Source organism: Hylobates moloch, unplaced genomic scaffold (assembly GCF_009828535.3).
Source record: "Hylobates moloch isolate HMO894 unplaced genomic scaffold, HMol_V3 SCAFFOLD_21, whole genome shotgun sequence".
NCBI classification, from domain to species: domain Eukaryota; kingdom Metazoa; phylum Chordata; class Mammalia; order Primates; family Hylobatidae; genus Hylobates; species Hylobates moloch.
In genome coordinates this window covers 48043471-48063198 of record NW_026652296.1, presented here as the reverse complement: position 1 = coordinate 48063198, position 19728 = coordinate 48043471, and the positions used below count along the sequence as shown (strand labels likewise).

The 19728-nt window shown below is 45.6% G+C and overlaps 1 protein-coding gene across 1 annotated transcript in view; it reads left to right on the top strand.

Moving 5' to 3' along the window:
- Positions 1–19728, top strand: part of ISM1 (isthmin 1) — a 78712-nt gene that overhangs the window by 47297 nt on the left and 11687 nt on the right. Inside the window, exons 2-4 of the mRNA XM_032142286.2 lie at positions 373–612; positions 9471–9735; positions 18995–19138. Of these exons, the coding sequence (XP_031998177.1) occupies positions 373–612; positions 9471–9735; positions 18995–19138 (649 nt within the window). The remainder of the gene's footprint in view (positions 1–372; positions 613–9470; positions 9736–18994; positions 19139–19728) is intronic.

The following is a 19728-nucleotide window of genomic DNA, read 5'->3' as shown; positions in this document are numbered from 1 at the left end:
AAGCCAATGTGGTTAATCAGTTGAAGCTGTGAAAAGAGAAACATAATTTGGTTCCAGCTCTAAATGAGCACCTATTCTCCCTCAAAATAGTGTTTTCATTTTTAAAGTACTTTGAAGCTTAATAAATAGCCCATAACTCATTAACCCTCAGAAAATTCCCAAGTAGCAGGCTAGAAGTTTTCTGATGATGTGGCTTTTAAAACATGAAGAAACTAAACCATGGGTTTGCAAAACAAGTTTGGAATGCCCTACTGGCTTAATTTCAGCCACTGGAATTGACCTTGCCCCTGAATATAATGGACTGTTAAGGGTGACATTTTTTAATCATGTGTCTCCTTAACAGGTGTTTGTTTCCTTGTTTGTTTGTTTTAGAATAACCTCAACGTGGGAAGTGACACCACATCAGAAACCAGCTTTTCTCTCTCCAAAGAAGCACCAGGGGAGCATCTGGACCACCAGGCTGCACACCAACCCTTCCCCAGACCGCGATTCCGACAAGAGATGGGGCACCCTTCATTGCAAAGAGATGGCCCCAGATCCTTTCTCCTTGATCTACCAAACTTTCCAGATCTTTCCAAAGCTGATATCAATGGGCAGAATCCAAATATCCAGGTAATTCTTGGCACCTGGAAGGTGGGAGATAACAAAACAGTCCATCTTTTGTTTTCTGATGATTCCAGTGGAAACTGCTGCCTTACCTCACTTTTCTTCTTAACCCCTTAATGATTCCTGCTTAAGATCAGGTTATCTCCATAAGAACAGTGCTGCATTTCATTAAGCGACACCCTTGATTGTGAGATGCACAATGATTTTGTGAACCACTCAAAAGAAGAAAGCACTACCAATTAAAGTATGACACACCAAGGATTACAATATACATACTAATTTAAGAGACAGTGAAATATAAAAGCAAAACAAAACAAAATAGTCTGAAATATAAAAACAAAACAAAACAAAATTGATGAAATGTGGCAGTTATAGGAAAAGGCCAATCTGACCTGTGAACAGATTGGGCACATGTTTTCAAATATGATTTCAAAGCACTCAGGAAAGCTCTTTCTCTTAATATCCCTCTAAACTTGCCTTGGACACCAGAAATTCCTTCATAAAGAGACAAGCTTCCGTTACTCTAAAGTATACATGGCTTACAAAACAATATGAGGAAGGAAGTTGAGAACAGGAGTTCCTAGGGGAGAGATGACTATCTTCCACTAAGTTGGGGTCTGATGAAGCAGTGGGAAATGGGAGGTTAGAGAAAGGGTGACTGGGGTTAAATATAGTAACTCTCATCTACACTGAAATAGCTCAGTATACTTTACAAAGCAAATGTTGATCTGATTTGACCCTCCCAACACCCTCATGAAAGAGACAAAGCCCATGTCATTTTTCTAATACTATCAATAATGCACCAGATAGGAAGTTACTGTTTGGTTTGCCCAAAGTCACATGGCAGTAAATAGTAGTTGGAGGGCTCAAATCCAGGCTCTCAGACTCCCAACCCACATTCAGAGACAAACTCCTAATTTTGAATGTTGTTTGTACCTTTCTCTGTTTCCTCCCAAAGATGGTCCCCATGATGGCTGAGAGAGGCTCATCCCCCGGGGAACCCAGCCCCTATCCAGCTCTCGTCCTCATATGCCTGCTTCCATACTTTTTTAAAGATGGCCTCACTCAGTCACCCAGGCTAGAATACAATGGCACAATCATAGCTTACTGCAGCCCCTACCTCCCAGGCTCAAGCAATCCTCCCACCTCAGCCTCCCGAGTAGCTGGAACTTCAAATGTGTGCCCCCCACATCCAGCTCATTTTTTAATTTTTTGTGGAAACAGGGTTTTGCCATATTGCCCAGGCTAGGCTCAAACTCCTGGGCTCAAGCGATCCTTCTGCCTCAGCCTGACAAAGTGCTGGGATTACAAGTATGAGCCACCACAGCCAGCCCATACTTGTAAGCTTTGCTTCCAATTCTTTTTATTTGTATAGGGGCACCTTTTCTGTACTTTTTCCTCTCTGGACCAAATGCCAATTTGCTTACATAGCAGAAAGTTCCTGAACTTGGACTCAGACCAATTGATCCTTCATTAACTGCCTCTCTCTCCACAGACTGACACCCTCTGCATGATACAGTTTTAGATCAGGTTTCGTCGATCTGAGTTGTCTTGCTCTTAACACCAGTGTCATGGGGGCACGCAAATCTCACTGAGAACACTTAGAATACCAACCCCCGCTGTATATAAAATGCTGCATTAGATTATAGGAAATTGAAAAATGTAAGGCCTGTTCCCTCCAATAAATTAGATCTGTGTGAAGATCCCAGTTACCACATAAAACAGTGCTGGAGGGATCCTGAAGACAGGGGAGGAAAAGCACTGTGTCCCAAGGAGGTGGATCACAATAGGTGGGAAGAAGTTGGACGGGCTCTATCGACGGAACAGAGTGACAAACGTTGTGGAGGTCACTCTTCAACAACCCATGCACAGAAATCACTACATGCCCCAGTTAAAATTTCTGGTGATTCTTGTATTGTTTTAATTGATAAACTGGAAAAACAGGCCTTTGGCTCCAATGGCCCCTCTCCAGGGACTGGCCACGTGGTGTGATAAAGAGCAATGGAGCCCCTTGGAATAGGTGCAGATTGGCAAGGAAGGCACTGCCTTCACACCGTTGCTCAACCTTGCTTCCTATCATGGCTCATCCACGTGTTTATAGATGTTCTGGTTCCAGAATCAGGCAGTTCTCATCCCAAGGGCGTTTAGGCCATGCCCAAAACAATCTGAAGCCTGCTGTTGCTAGCACTTTTTCCCAGAGGTGGGAATGTCACTTGGGGCATAATGCTGAGGACTGAGCTATAATATCAGTGTAATTGATCTAAGAATTACTAATGTAAAGTCACAGGAAAACGCCTGGATGCAGGAGAATGGAAGGCTGCCGGGGACTGTTCCTTCATTGGAAAGTTATTGGCTGCTTTGTGCTTGAACCCAATTTCAGACAGAACTTTTTGGGATCCCCTTTCTGTCTTCTAGATAAATCCATCAGTCTGAATATTCCCATTCCCTACCTAGACCTCACTTGGGTCTTTATTTTATTTTATTTTATTTTATTTTGACAAGGTCTTTCTTTGTCACCCAGGCTAGGGTGCAGTGGTGCAATCATGTGCAATCATGGCTTGCTGAGGCCTTCAACTCCTGGGCTCAAGTGATCCTGCTACCTCAGCCTCCTGAGCAGCTGGGACTACAGGTGTGAGCCACCATACCTAGCTAATCTTTTTCAGTGTTTGAAGAGACCAGGCGTCACTATGTTGCCCAGGCTGGTCTCGAACTCCTGGCCTCAAGTAATTTTCCTGCCTCAGCCTCTCAAAATGCTGGGATTATAGACGTGAGTCATTGCAACTGACCTGTCTTTTTAAAATATTACTTAAATATTAGGGAAAAGCTATAGCATAAAGGCTGAAAGGCAGTTGGGATTCCCAGAGCCGGGAACCCCAGTTACCCTTTGTACAGCAAAGATCACCATAACTCCCAAGAATAAAGGTTTACCATAGCTCCAGATGTGAATGTTATTGGCTAAATGGATTAAAAATTAATGCAGCTCCAGCCTAGCTATTGTCAAAGTCAAAAAATCAAAAAGAGTAAGCCAACAATACCTTTTTGCCTACTGCCCAGTCAAGTTATTCTATTTCTGCTCTATACAATCCCTATCTGTTAATTTTCTGTGGGCAATACAGAGGGGTGGAGGGTGGCCAGCATTTTATTGATCTGATGACGTTTTGGCCCTGAAGAAAATAAAATTGTACACGTTTCTGGCCTTCTGTTTCTGGAAGACCACAAAAGGTTAGTATTGGTCACTCAGAAAGACGTTCAAAGAAAGAATAAAACAACTGCTACCCCTGGGAGCCCCAGCCTTCTGTCAGTGTGTAATTGTGGTGTGTGTGTGTGTGTGTGTGTGTGTGTGTATGTGTGCATGTGCATGCACACAAACACACCCACACACCACACAGCACTAGCCGCTGCAGCCCCATGCACCACTGCACTTGTGTAAACCAGTTCCCTGGTGGTCCTTTAAAACATGAGGTGCTTTCTACAAGGAGGTGATGGTTTCCGTGTTGGCAGCCCTCACCCCTTCCTCAGAGCACTGTTCTTTTGTTGAAATCCACTGGTTTGACACAGGGCCGATTCAGCCCAGCAGACAGCCCCGCTGGTCCCTGCCGGCCCCGTCAAAGCATTCCCTCTCCCTGGGTAGCAGAGTGAAGTCAGGTGAGGGGCCCTTCAGTAGGTCAGCTTCCGCTACCAGGGCTTCTGGCCTCATCTGCCCCTTCCCCTGGCAACCTGCCTTTGCCCCCATCTGGTTCTCCCTAGCTGGAGCCTGGGAGCTGAACGGGAACTCGATACCCGCCCTCCCCTCCGCACTGCCCCACCCCTTCAGGCTCTGGAAGTGTTTCCCACGCTCCAGGGCTAAGGAAACAGCCTGCACCTTTCCAAAGTGACATCGCTAAGCCCAAGCAAGAGGCCACGTCCCCCCTGGGCCTCTTGACTTTCAGGATAGGAAATCCTTCTAAAAGCCCCAACACCTGCTTCTGTAGAGCATTTTAACTCCCAGAAGTCAGGCAGCCTCGGTCCCAAGTGAATCAGACAATTCTATTTTAAGACTGGCTTCAAGCTGTGGAAGTGAGGAGGGGAAGAAAATGCGCAAAATGGAAAGAAATGGCCTCAGACTCCTAAACCGAGTCTCCATATGAAATTTAAAACAATATAAGAGGTTGAGTTTTACTGAAAACAAAAATCATTCAGGAAAGAAAGTAAATCCCCCAGAACAAGTTAGACTTTGGTATCCTTGGCTGGGTTTTCAGTCTGCAGCTGATAGTCAGATATCAGAGACCAAAATCTCTGAAATAAATGCACTATTAGGCTCACTGCATCGGTTCATTACTACACTAGCTATTCACAACCAAACATTCTCTTTTCTGGATCAAGTTGAGATTAGTATTCATTTCAATCAATATACTTATTTCTTTTCTCCCATTAAGAGGGACTTAAAAATAGTCATGTAAAGGCCTTTTTTTCCTTGCACAGACATATTAACATGGCCACAGGCCTCTTGAGTGCCGCAAGATACAATCAGATGAGTTGGCCAGGGTTACAGTTGTACGTGCTTCTACTTTTGATTTTGCCTCCTCCTTTTTCTCTAAAATACTTTTAGAGGAATGGCAGGTCTGGCTGGATAAGAATCAAGAAATTTCTCTGCCCAAGACATGGACCCATGCCCCTATAGAGAGAGACAAGCCTGTTCGGCTCAGATTCTCATGGGGTACTGCTGCCAATATATGGAGGCAGATTGACTTGTGTTTTGGGATCAAGCACCACCATTTAGTCAGCCAGACTTGACCTCCGTAGCCCCATGCGGGTTACTGGACATCTTTGTGCCTCAGTTTCCTTGTCTATAAAATTGGAATGACAATACTACCTATGAGTAGCCATGTAGTATAATACTATATATAAGTGTGATTATCTGTGAGGATGCAATGAGATCATCATATGAAGTGCTTAGCACAAGGCCCAATATAGGATAAGCTTCCCAGAACTGACAGGTGCTGGTTGGTGATGATACTGGAGATGAAGATGACAAGGGAGATGTATATAAAAATAATTGGGAATCAGAAGAACTGGTTCGGAGACCAACACTATGCCTTCCTTGCTGTTTACCTAGGGACCTTGAATTCTCCAAGCCAGTTTCTGTGCCTGAAAATTGGGTGTAAGTTGTGTAGAAGGGACAGTCATGCCTGGATCGGCATGCTGCAAGTCTCAAAGCAGTAGTTACAGTTAGCTGGGGTTGCCACCCTTGTTCTTAGAGCATCAGCAGTTCTGAGAAGAGGGAATTAGGTATCTTCCTAGTCCATTTTGTGTTCTTTTCATGGCAATTGTCGAGGGAGAAGGGGTATAATGATCTGGATTTAAACCCCTTGTTGGAGACATGTCCTTCGACGCTCTGTGCTCCTGAGGAAATCCTTTTCCTCTCTGGAAAATACCTGCCCACTCCCACCAGTTTCCACAGCTCACAAGGCTTAGAGGACCAACAAGCAAGAAGGCTTTCCTGAGTCTGAAGAGCATGGCCTCTGTATTCTCAGTGGCATTGGTTTATTATCAGCTAGACTGAGAATGGTGTGGGTTTCCCTATGGGAAGTGCATTTCCGAGCAAGAATCAAGAGTTTGCTTCTAGTCAATGTATTAATTTTCAAGAGAAGGAAAGCTGATCGAGGTGCATTGGAACTTTTCCTCGTTTCCTAAGACAGAATTATCGAAATGGGCACTTCTTTTGGACTCTCTTTCTTGGAGCTGGGGAGATTGTGCCAGAAAGTGAACTTGAGGCTTTTGAAAGAGTTCCCTTTCTTTTATCATCATGACTTGAGTGTGGAAAAGTCCAGAAGAAAAAAATATACTAAGACACTTCAATTATGTGTTAAGGATGAGAAAGGATGGTGAGATCTAGAGACTTTGTCGGTTTGGAAATCTGTGCTCACTCCACACCTACAGTTCATCACATTGATCATTGTTCAAGACATCTTTATCAATGGATTCTTTGACACTAAAAAGCATGTAAATAGAATGAGAGCAATAGGAAACATAAAACGAGCCCCTGCCATTGGAGAAGTCATTGATCACACTCATTAAGTCTTTTTAATTGGATGCCTATGAAACCTCAGGCTCAAGATTAGATTTCTTCTTTTGATATCAGCATGAGGTTTTCACTTTGTTAACTGTAGGGAAGGGTGCGGTGGATCCTAAGATTTGTTTGTTTTGTGTTTTGTTTTTGTTTTAATTCAGTTGAGGCAGTGGCTAGCAATTAAGGGGAAAAATAAACCTCTAAGTGTTGAGATTTAGTCATCGATATAGCTTTTGGAGTAAATTTGTATTTTGCTACTCATTGCCTGGCCAGGCAACAAATCTATTTTGTTTGGATCTGAGCAGCAGTTTGGAGAAAAAAAAAATCATATTGACGGTAATAGCTTGAAACATGAAATTGCTTTTATTCCCAGCTTGGAGAAATTGCAGGGCACGTTTTGTTTAAGCAATTCCTTTGACTCCAGTCTGAACACAAATGGAATACCAAAAGTGTTGGGCACATTCCTTCTTATCTCCTACCCAGAGACTGATTTCATTACCATAATTGCAGGCTTGCCTGGCTCTTGGCAGCCTCTCCCTTCCAAGACCCTTAATAGCCTTGCAGACGATTGTTGCAGCTCAGTTCCATCTGCAGGCAGAGGGAGATGGGGCTGCAGAGAAGAAAGGTTATGTCTCCAAAGGTTCAGCATCGCCCTGTCACTGCCCAGCTTGGCTCGGCTCTACCCAGCTGTGTGCTCCTTCTCCACTTGTCTTTCTGAGCTTCTGTGTGGGTCCCTGTTACCATTACTCTCCCACAACCATTCATTCCAGCAAATAGCAACGATACAAGATGTATGACGTATTCCTTTTCTTTTCTTCCCCACCGCCCCCCCTTTTTTTTTTACTTTTGAAATTACTGAAAAGCTCCACAATTATTTACAAATATGCAAAGGGTGCCTACAAGACTGAAGTAAGGGCAGTGGCATGGGGTAAAGCTAGTAGTGCCCTTCTAGGTGTCCCGTGACAGAGCAGAAAGGTGCACTTGGCCTGCTGCGGCCTGACTAGACTCTGGGGTTGAAAGTCACCCTCTTGACCATGTGTCCGGACTCCACAAAACCACAGCCCAGGCCCACTGGCTGGGCAGCATCCTTTGAAGTGCGCAGAATTCAAACCTCCCCATTCCTAACACAAAAGGAAGGGGCTATTTGTCTCAGGGATGGGCACGCCCTGGTACAATTTGGCAGAGCATCTCAGCAACTCTATCAGATGTCAGGTTAGGGCAAAACTGGAAATGCATCTGCCCAGTACATCTTGGGTTGATTACTTGGAGCGCATGTTTCTGATTCATTTGCACATAACTCATCCAGGGGGTGTTGCAAGAGCTATGTGACAGCCAAAGGAACCCAATGCGTCTTTTATTATGTTTTTTAAACAAGTCTCTCTATGTTGATTGTCTCTTGGAACCAAGAAGCTTCATTCTTCCAGCCCCGTGACAGACTTCAAAATGAGACTTCCATAAATCTGAGGACAAGCTCTAGCTTTGGCTCCAGGACTATCTGCTCTGACCCTGAGGGTTGGTTGAGGAGTGTGAAGGCTAGGATGAACCACGGGGTGAGTGAAAATCATAGCTGGGAAAGCCTGGTCTCGAGGAGCTTGTACTTATGTCTCTATACACCCTGAAGCAACCAGCCCCCACCTGCACCTGTGGTCTTGTTGTTTCTTTGGTCTCATGAGGAGACAGTAGCTCTGTCACTTACTTTTTGAGAGACAGTGTGGCAAAGTTAGGGAGAGCATGGGCTCTAGGACCAGACTCCCCTTGTCCTCCACTTACTAGCCCTGTGACCTTAGGCAAGTTGTTGATGTCTCTGTACACCAGTTTTCCCTGGTGGTAAAAGCTATCTGGCAATCATCTCAAAACTTAATAGTTTGAGACAATGACCACGGGATTGCTGTGGGTCAGGAATTTGACTGGGACTCAGCTGGGAGAGCTTGTCTCTGCTCCGTATGGTGTTGGCTAGAGTGACCCAGCTGAGGCTGGAAGATCCATGATGGCCCTACTCACGTGACTGAGGCCTTAGAGCTAGACGTGGGCTGAGGGACCTTGGTTCTCCTCCATGCAGCCTCTCTCTTTACGTGGTCTCTACACATGTAGTGGTCTAGGCTAAGCTTCCTTACATAGTGGTTAGAACATTCCAAGAGAATGAAAATGAAAGCTGTAAGGCCTCTGTTAATACCTGTCACCATTCCACTCCTACCCATTCTGCTGGACAGAGTGAATCACATGGCTAATGCAGATCTCCAGGGAGGAGAAATGGGCTCCACCTCTCTCAATGGGAGATGTGGCATACAAAAACACAGATGGGAGGTCTTTACAAGAGTTAAATAATACAGGTGGAGCATTTAGGATAGTGCCTGGTGCAGAGTTTGTGTTCATAAATGTTACGTTTTATTATAATATGATTATTCTGGTATCACTTCAGGAACAAATATAGTACATGTTTACTTCCTGAGTGAAAGGCTTCTCAACACCACATGGAGGAGAGACAAACTCTCCAGGCTCAGCTCTACTCAAATTCCTAACCCACAGCAATCCAACAGTCATTGTTTCCAGCTATTAAGTTTTTAGTCATCAGTAAATCAGGGACTCTAGTGATGACTTTTCCCCTCCCAACCCGAGGCCATGTTCCATCTAGTCGTGGAATTCCTGTGGACCATCCCTGGAGGTTTTCCACTGTGTATCGCCATGCAATCTCAGCTTTCCTTCACAAGGGATGCATCCATCATTTCCCTCTGCCCTCTCAGACTTTCTTCCAAGGGTCACGTAGCTTGGAGGCTGTTGACTCCACATTGACCCTGGCCTGTTCTGAATTCTTCAGGTCACCATAGAGGTGGTCGACGGTCCTGACTCTGAAGCAGATAAAGATCAGCATCCGGAGAATAAGCCCAGCTGGTCAGTCCCATCCCCCGACTGGCGGGCCTGGTGGCAGAGGTCCCTGTCCGTGGCCAGGGCAAACAGCGGGGACCAAGACTACAAGTACGACAGTACCTCAGACGACAGCAACTTCCTCAACCCCCCCAGGGGGTGGGACCGTACAGCCCCAGGCCACCGGACTTTTGAAACCAAAGATCAGCCAGAATATGGTGAGTTTACCACCTAGTAATATAAAACTGGTGGGAAGAATAAATGAGGATGATGCCTTGGACATGAAGCCAAACAAAACCCTGCTTAGAGCATGTGGCTTTTGGTCTTCTGTGAGGAAAACCTCACAAAGGCTCCGTTCTGCAGAAGCCCAAAGGAGGCACCAGCAGCCACATTTTTCTGGAAAGATTGTAATTTTAAATCAAATCATAATCATTATACCAATTATCCTAAGAGATAATTTTTTTAGGATCTTTGGGGTTCTTTCTTTCTCCCCTGCCCCTCAAATTTCAGTTTTATTTCTAAAAATGAAGAAATTCTCCAATTAACTTCCTTGGATTTTTTACTGTAAAAATTCATCCTGAAAATCGATATAGTAAAAGAGATATGTACAGCTGCTTCCTTTGACCAGGCAACTAGGTTATGTTTGATATTGGCAGTGGAGTGGTCCTTGGGAATCCACATGAACGTGTGTGTCTCAGGTCTTCAAAGTAACCCCTACCCCAATAAATTTCAAAACTCCAAGTTGGGACTTCTGGTTTCCTGTGTTTTGGTAGTAGGATAAGTGAGGTAACACCTTCCAAATTCAGTGAATTAAAATAATAAAAGTTCATTTCTCACTTGAGTTGGGTAGGAGAACTTAGCTCCACTCGGTCATTCAGGGATCCAGCCTCCTCCCATTTTGGAGTTCCACCAACTGTTAGGGTCTGAGAGTTATCCCCTGGATATTCTGTGTCCAGCTGGTGTCCAGGGAAAGAAAGGGAGCCTGGAGAAGGAACAGACACTCATAAGGCCCTTGGCCTGGAGGTGACACACATCAGATCTACTGAAATTCTGTTGGGAAGACGTGGTCACATGGCCCCACCTTGGTGCAAGGGAGGCTGGGAAATGTATTCTATGTGTGTCCAAGAAAAAGAGGAAACCAATTTAGCAAGCATCTGGCCAGATTTTGTGGGGAATCAGGCAGTTTGTTATAAGAATATTTAATGTCTTACAAATGCACCCATCATCATGATTTTCTTGTGGCTTCACCATCAGTGGACTTTGGAGTGAGCAGTGTATGAAGAGGATGACTTGTCTTGTACCATGTGCATGCTAACCTTTATCCCCATTTTTCAACAGATAGACCAATTGTATATTAGAGAGTCATTTCTTCTCATTAATAGAGAATCCTAAGCAACTTGCAAAAGACCAAGACAAAAATATTTTTTTGCCATATCATCGGTTGTTCAACCAACATTTATTAAGAGCAAATGTTGTGTCCAGCACTATGCTGGGTACGAAAATGAGCAAGGCATAGTTTGTCCCCAGAACAGATCTCACCAATCTGTGGACCAAGGGAGAAAATTAACCAACAGAGCAAAATAGTGCCATGGTAGAAATGTACATCAAATGCTAGGGGAACTGAAAGAGAACTCTACATCCCTTCCAACCAGCGGACTCATGAAACCTTCACCTTTCCCAAAGGAAGTCAAGTTATCTGCTTTCCAAGAGGAAGGACTTGGGATGATAGCCAACATTTAAATAGTGCTTACCATGCACTAGTCCCTGTTCATGGCGTTTCACATATATTATTTCATTAAATCAGCTCTCTGAGGCAGATATTGCACTTTACAGATGGGACAACTAAAGCCTGGAAAACTTAAGCAATTTAACCTGGAGGGCTAAGACCTGAGAGTCACCTCAGGCAGTCTGGGTCCAGAATCTGTCCTCTTGACCACTACACAATTCTGCCTTTCTGGGGGAAAAAAGTAGCACACCACTTAGGACAGTAGAAGGATCTAGAAATGAGTGCTTAGGTTGGAAGATAGGAATGGGAGGAAAAGATCAGTGTCACTGAATGAGAGAAGCACAGAGGACCGCTTGATGCCAGCCTGAGATTGCACAGCGTTTGTGGCCTCACCTGTTTGCCCAGCCCACACAGAACGTTGTTTCTAAGAGTAGAGCTCAGATACCTGGCATCAGAACCATTCAGTTGCATGTTTAAAAATGCCAATCCTGGGCTGCAACCCCTTCCCTATATACCAGTAGTCCTCAAAGTGTGGCCCCCAGAACCAGCACCACTAGCATCACGTGGAAATGCAAATGTTTCAAGCCTGACTCCAGACCTACTGAGTCAGACACTCTGGAGTAGGACCCAGAAATCCGTTTAAACAAGCCCTCCAGGCACTCTGCTGCATTGAGCACCTCTGTTTGAGATGAATGGTTCTCCACCTTGTTTGCTTATTATACTCACCTGGGGAATTTTTTAAAATCCCGATGCCTAGACTTCTCCCCAGACCAGTTGAATTGGGATCTCTGAGTATGGGTCCCAGGCATCGTTGTCTTTTAAAGCTCCAAGGATGACTTCATTGTTCACCCCAGGTTGAAGGCCACTGTTCTCCATCTCCTGAATGAGAAGGTCTAGAAGTGAGACCTGGAATCTGTTGTTTGCATCTTTGTTTCTTTCCTTTTTCAATCAAGGTCACCAGATGTTCTCTTGCACACTGAAGTTTGAAGACCACCACTAGAAACAACTTTTTCATCTAAAGCCTTTACAGAGCACAGTTTGCTGAATTTATAAGCATTAAGAACACCCCCTCTATTTCCATCTTGAGGCTAGAATTTGCCCTGGGGCAGTTACTGTGGCTACCTCAGCCACCCTCACCCCCAGCCTCCTAGACCTAGAGTACCATTGAGCTCCTCACATCAGGAGCTCGTAGCATGCCTGGGCCATGGAGAAGCTCCATCTTATATTATTTCAAAGTACCTCCTAGTATCTTGCCCATCGTTAGCCTGGACATTGGGATTGCTACTTTATAAATAAAGTCGTGTTCTGTACAGTACCTCTAAAGCAGTGCTTCTCAGACTTTCATGTGCACATGAATGGGCCCAGGGGCGTGTTAAAATGCGCCTTCAATGCAGTAGGTATAAGAAAAGGGCAGAAGCCTGGGTGAAGCTGAGACTGCTGGCCCTTCGACCACACTTTGAGTAGCAAAACTCTACGCCCATTGTAGGTGCTCAGTAGCATTTGGCAGAATGAATGAATGAGTGATCATTGCTTCCCAGGATAGCCCACATTGTGGAATTCATCTTTTCCAGAATTCCATACAGCATCAGATAAACTGAGAATTCCCCTTTTCTTTCTGTTTTTTTTTTTTTTTTTTTTTTTTTTTGAGACGGAGTCTTGCTCTGTCGCCCAGGCTGGAGTGCAGTGGCGCAGTCTCGGCTCACTGCAAGCTCCGCCTCCCAGGTTCACGCCATTCTCCTGCCTCAGCCTCTCCGAGTAGCTGGGACTACAGGCGCCCGCCACCACGCCCGGCTAATTTTTTGTATTTTTAGTAGAGACGGGGTTTCACTGTGGTCTCGATCTCCTGACCTCGTGATTCGCCCGCCTCGGCCTCCCAAAGTGCTGGGATTACAAGCGTGAGCCACCGCGCCCGGCCTCTGTTTTATTTATTTTTATTTATTTTGCTTTTTTTAAGACATGGGGTCTTGCCCTATTGCCCAGGCTGGAGTGCAGTGGTGCGATCATAGCTCACTGAAGCCTCCAATTCCTGGGCTCAAGCAGTCGTCCCACCTCAGCCTCCAAAAGTGCTGGGATTTTAATCCCACAGACCCACTTTTATTGCAGTCAACAGGAAACTTCGAGCAATTTCTAAATATTTATCCCTATATTGGGTGCTGTTGTGGAGGAAACAGAAAGAGAACATATCACCCAGGAAGGAGAGGTTCATGCAATAGCAAAGCAGTGCAAGTCACTGTATCTCGGGGGCGTGCAGCCTCATCTGAGACAGGCTAAAATTGCCCCAGGGGCTGGCCTTTCTGGAGGAGGTAGATCTCAGAGTTTTGAAGGTAGAATTTTTAGTAAGAATTTATATATTTGTCCGCAAGGATTATTTCTAAAAATCATAGGTGAAATACATGTAGGATACAATGGCATCTGTAGAATGAATTACAAAATACACAACAGAAGACAGACCTCACTTGCGATGATGAAAACACAGATGTGATGATGCTGTGAGTCAGCTCCACTGTGGAAAGTATGTGTTTGAGATGCTGCATTTTAAATCCCTTCTGTGTAGATACTTGGGGTATCCAGGGCAAAGGGAGAGTTCCAAATAAATTTTTTTTTTGTCTAACAGTAGTATACCATTTCCAGAATTGTTTAGAATAGCTCACATAATGAAATTATGTAGGTACTGCTTATTGTTACTTGGGTTAGGACTCAGTTCGTTGAAATTCTCTAACTGGTCATAACCCTATTTTAATAGATTTCACAGTGATTTTTTTTCAGTGGTTTTTCTTTATAATGTTTAATTATGGCCACGTAATTGGGTATCTTAAAGCCAGAGCAGCTTGGGCCAGAATCAAAACTGCTAGAATACCAAGCTATGGAGCAGGATACGGTGGGAGCAGACAGATCTTAGATCTAATTCCAGCTCAGCCAAGTTTGAGCTGTGTGACCTTAGGCAAGTACCTTAACCTCTCTGGGCCTCAGTCTCCTTGTCCATAAAAAGAGGGTGTTTCCACCTATCTCACAGGGTTATTGTGGGAGCTAAATCAGTAGATCGACAGGGCAGCTGGTTAAAGCAAGCCCTCAGTAATCGGTAGACACTGTCATCTAGGATTAATGGTGCAGGTTTACTAGTGGCCAAGTCAAGACCCAAGTCACTTCAGTTGCCCCACCACTATGACTGGCCCACAGAATGCTAGTGCCCTGAAACTAAGAAAGGACTACTTTAAAACTCCAGCGGCATCCTTGAAACCCAGCTCTCAGCCCACGGCACTCGGGATAGTTTTATTTCCTCCTTGAGTTATTTGATGTCACAGCCGGGGCTGTCAAAGCACCACATAAATGCTCCCAGAACTGTTTTTTCCTGCCGTTGTCATCTTTGTGATTATAGCTGCTCACATTCATTTTCTGCTCTGCGCAGTGGCCCCTGGTAGGTGAGCAACTGAGAACAGGCTTGTTTTATTATAGCAGAAAGGAGCACTGCCCTCAATGATTTGTCCCTGTCAGAAATTCACTTTCTGTTCTTTTAAGACGTTAAACAAATAGAAATCCCCAAGAGGAGGGTCTTTGCCGGGACGTTGATGTGGGCCCGTGTGCTGTGAAAGCTTCGGGGGAGTGACCTCACATACATACTTCTTCCTAGGAGGCAGTTTCACTTCATTGCCAGCCTCAATAGAAATAATTAGCCACATGGCGAGTTCTACGCCTAACTTTGGGGGACCCATATGAAAAAAATGTTTGGAAATCAAATGGCTTTGTGAGCATTTAAAATAAAGATGTGGAGAAAGCCACTTACACAATAATAAATCCTTGATGGCTTCAGAGCCCGGCAGCTGTCTAGAGAGCATATTTTAGGGAGGATTTTATGGGGTATTTGTAATAGTTAGCTTTTGCTGCTTAGAAAACCACCCCCAGGCCAGGCATGGTGACGCATGTCTGTAATCCCAGCACTTTGGAAGGCCAAGGCAGGAGGATTGCCGGAGGCCAGGATTTCAAGGCCAGCCTGGGCAACATAGTGAAACCTCATTTCTACAGAATTTTTTTGAAAATCTTGGCCAGGCATGTTGGCACATGCCTGTAGTCCCAGCTACTCAGGAGGCTGAGGAAAGAGGATTTCTTGAGCCCAGGAATTCAGGGCTGCAGTGAGCCATGGTGGTGCCACTGCACTCCAGCCTAGGTGACAGAGTGAAAGCTCGAAACAGCTTAAAAAACAAAAAAAAGAAAGAAAAAAAAAAAGCCACCCGCAAAATTAAAGGAATGAAAGAGTTCTCTCCCTCACGAGTACGTGGGTTGTCTGGACTCTTCTGGTCTGGTCTGGTCTGGCTTGGCTGGGGCTGGATGGTTTAGGCTGGCCTCACTCACAATGAGGGGTGTCCAGCTGTGTAGATGCTGCATTGAGATGGCTGGGGCCTCTCTCCACTGGTCCCTCCCCCTCCAGGAGGCTAGCCTAGGCCCTTCACCCTTGGTGGAAGAGTTCCCTGCAGCAAGAGGGAATGCATGGGCACTTTGTATACCTCAGCTGGCATCCTATTTGCTATTATCCCATTGGCCAAAGCAAGTCATGTGGCCCATCCTGGAATCAGCCCGAGAGGGGAGTAGCCAAGGGGGTGGATTTGGAAAGAGGAATTATGGGCGTGATTTTTCACATAATCTGACACAATATTAATGTTTAATAATTTAGATCCAAGAAACTATAACAAGAAAGCACCTCATGCAGGGATTCCAACACAAGAGAGTTTAATGCTAAAATAGATAGTTTAATGCTAAAATCTCAAAGTTCAGGGGTGATGTCTCTCCAAATTTGCTCTCTACATTGCGATAATGGAGAGGCCAGGCTGCATGAGATTTCCGGGTAGTGGAGGTCCTTTTGCTTTTGCAAAGCCAAGGACACCACTTAGCATCATTGGATTCTGTCTTATGCTGGTACCCACCCCACAGGTGATGCAAACTCTACCTAGGGGATTTAATAAGATTTCTTCTGACTTACTCATTCCCCCCCCCCCCTTTTTTTTTTTTTTTTTTTTTGAGACGGAGTCTCGCTTTTTCACCCAGGCTGGAGTGCAGTGGCTCAATCTCGGCTCACTGCAAGCTCTGCCTCCCGGGTTCACGCCATTCTCCTGCCTCAGCCTCTCCGAGTAGCTGGGACTACAGGCGCCCGCCACCACGCTCGGCTAATTTTTTTGTATTTTTAGTAGAGACGGGGTTTCACCGTGGTCTCGATCTCCTGACCTCGTGATCCGCCCGCCTCGGCCTCCCAAAGTGCTGGGATTACAAGCGTGAGCCACCGCGCCCGGCCTCATTCCCCCTTTTTATGAGTATAAAAACATTATAATCTTTACTTTTGACTTTTTTTTTAGCTGTTATTCCCTTTAACAAAATCTGGCCTCGGTGGTGTGTGCAGGATGTGACTGGGTGCGCGCTCATGTGCATATGACCTGCTGCACCTGGATGCTTCTCTGACAAGTGTGCAATTGTGTGCTTGTTCCAGGCACCTCTCTGGTGCTCTTGGGGAGGTGACTGAGAGACACCAGACTGCAACATTCCCAGTGGGAGCAGCGACTGCTGCTACCTGAGTGGTTTCTCCATCCAGAAGCAACTTGTCTCTCCAGTCCTACTGTGTGATGCCTAATAAGATGGCGGAGATGAAAGAAGCTAATGCCGGGGCAGGCAGCCGAATTTCCTGACACAGAGCAGTAGTTTCAAACATCTGCTTAGCTGTGTAGTTGTTGGAAAACCATTTCTTAGGAGAAAAATCAAAGTTCAGAAAAATTCTTTTTTGGGGATCGGGAGGAAAATAGATGGGGCCCCGGGCCGGGGGCAGATAAGATGGGAGCAAGCTCTCCACTCAGAGTTAGGGAGGAGGACACAACCATGAAATCCACCCCCAACACCCCGCTCCTCCAATTCCACTTAGTGGACTGAGGAGGCTCCACAGCCCTGTGTTTGCCTGAGGCATGTTCAGAGTGAATGCCATGTAAACAACAGCCTGGAAGGCTGGCACGGGCCCACGGTTCAGGTAGAAACATGTGTGGACTACATTCCTGCTGGGCCTATGTAATAACAATCGCCACGACCTGTTATGAACAGAGGGTACTCCCTCCTGGCAAGGGGCATGCCTTTAGCTCCACACTTGGCACCAGCAGAGGCCCCAAGGCCACAGGAAGATCTGGGTAAACCAGGAGAAACTGTCGCAGAGCAGAGGTACTGCAGAAAGAACCAGGCTTTAGAAAGAAAGGGCTTGGTGCTAGAGCCCTGCTTTCCTTTCTGTTAACCCAATGACCTTGAACCAGGCATCCTACCACTCCAGGACTTTACTTTTGGAAAGAGGAACTCAGTTTGATAGGTGTATTAGTCTGTTCTCATACTGCTCATAAAGACATACCCGAGACTGGGTAATTTATAAAGGAAAGAGATTTAATGGACTCACAGTTCCACGTGGCTGGGGAGGCCTCACAATCATGGTGGAAGGCAAAGGAAGAGCAAAGGGACGTCTTACATGGTGGCAGGCAAGAGAGAGTTTGTGCAGGGGAACTCCCATTTATAAAACCATCAGATCTCATGAAACTTACTCACCGCCACGAAAACAGCATGGGGAAACTGCCCCCAAGGTTCAGTTATCTCCAGCTGGCCCCGCTCTTGACACATAGGAATTATTACAATTCAAGGTGAGATTTGGGTGGGGAGACAGAGCCAAACCATATCAGTAGGGTACCAACCTCTCTCACACCTCTCACCTCCAAGCCCCCCTATGTCCTGGCCTACTTTTCCTTTTTGCACACCACTCATCAATTTCTAACATGCCATCTAATTCACTTGTTGTTTGTGTTTACTGATGATTGTTTCTCTTTTCTCACCAAAATATTAGTTCCTCCAGGGCAGGGATCTTTGAAAGTTGTACTTAATAGTGTATCTCATATACCTAGAATTGTGCCTGACATACAAAAAGGGTTCAATAGGTATTCACGGGATGGATGTTGAGTAATGACCTTGAGGGATCATCTCGAGCTTCACCATTAATGTATCGGTAATCTATTGCTACACGTAACAAAGTATCCCAAAGTTGGTGGCTTAAAACAACAACCGTTTATTATTTCTCATGATCCTGTGGCTCAGGAGTTCAGGCAGGGCCGCTGGGTGGGTACTCTGCTCCTGACGGCAACAGCTGCATTCAGCTGTCCACTGGGAATGGCTAGAAGGCTTGAGAGGGCTTTGCTCACATGTCTGGCGTCTGTAGTCCATGTGGCTCCTCTCTGTCCATGTGATGTCCCATAATTCACAGGTCTAGCATGAGCATCTTTCACAGTAACTGGATTCCCCAAAGCAAAAGTCAGAAGCTGCCAGGCCTTAAGGTCAAGGCCAGCCCAGATTCTAGAGAAAATAGGTTCTCCTCTCTCTCTCTTTCTCTCTGTATGTCAATGAGAGGCTATAAGCACAGAGAGGGGAGGAACTGAGGGTGGTTACCTTTGGAAACTGCCTAGCATATTATCCCATGCTGTGCAAATGTGTGCATTCTCGGTAAGCGTTTTCTGGGCAACTTCTAGGGATGTACAGACCACCACAGTGCCCAAAACCTCCTTGCTGTCACAAAGCTGATCCCTAAATGAGCCCTGGAGCTGTAAACCTTTCAGCTCCAGCTGAAAAGTCCTCTCCAGCAATCCTCTCCCACAGCGAGAATGATAGAAGTGAATAATTGACAGGCTGCTTAATGGGGAGATTGGGAGACTCTTTGGCCAAAGTTGATGACCATCTCCCTGGCTCTCTTCCAGATTCCACAGATGGTGAGGGTGACTGGAGTCTCTGGTCTGTCTGCAGCGTTACCTGCGGGAACGGCAACCAGAAACGGACCCGGTCTTGTGGCTACGCGTGCACTGCAACGGAATCGAGGACCTGTGACCGTCCAAACTGCCCAGGTGCGTTTACCTGAGTGTGTAGCTCCAAGTTCAAGGGGAAAGCTTTTTAATTTATTATTAAAAACTTAGTGAAATTGTCTTTTTAAAAGATGCACTACTTTTCTTTTCTTTTCTTTTTTTTTTTTTGAGACGGAGTCTCTCCCCGTCGCCCAGGCTGGAGTGCAGTGGCACAATCTCAGCTCACTGCAACCTCCACCTCCTGGGTTCAAGCAATTCTCCTGCCTCAGCCTCCTGAGTAGCTGGGATTACAGGCACACGCCACCATGCCCGGCTAATTTTGTAGTTAAAAGTAGAGAAGGGGTTTCACCATGTTGCCCAGGTTGGTCTCAAATTCCTGACCTTGTGATCTGCCCACCTCAGCCTCCCAAAGTGCCGGGATTACAGGCATGAGGCAAGATGTAACTACTTTTCTAATAAGACTTCTGACCAGAGTGAGTCAGGAGATAATTGATGAGCTGAATGGATTTTCTGAGTCTTATGCACAATTGCAGTGGCCGTGACCTGAAAGACAATGTCGCATTGTACTTATTTAATTTAGAGGAGGGACTCTGGTTAGATTGGCTTTTTGATGTGGGATTTGTTCTGCCTTG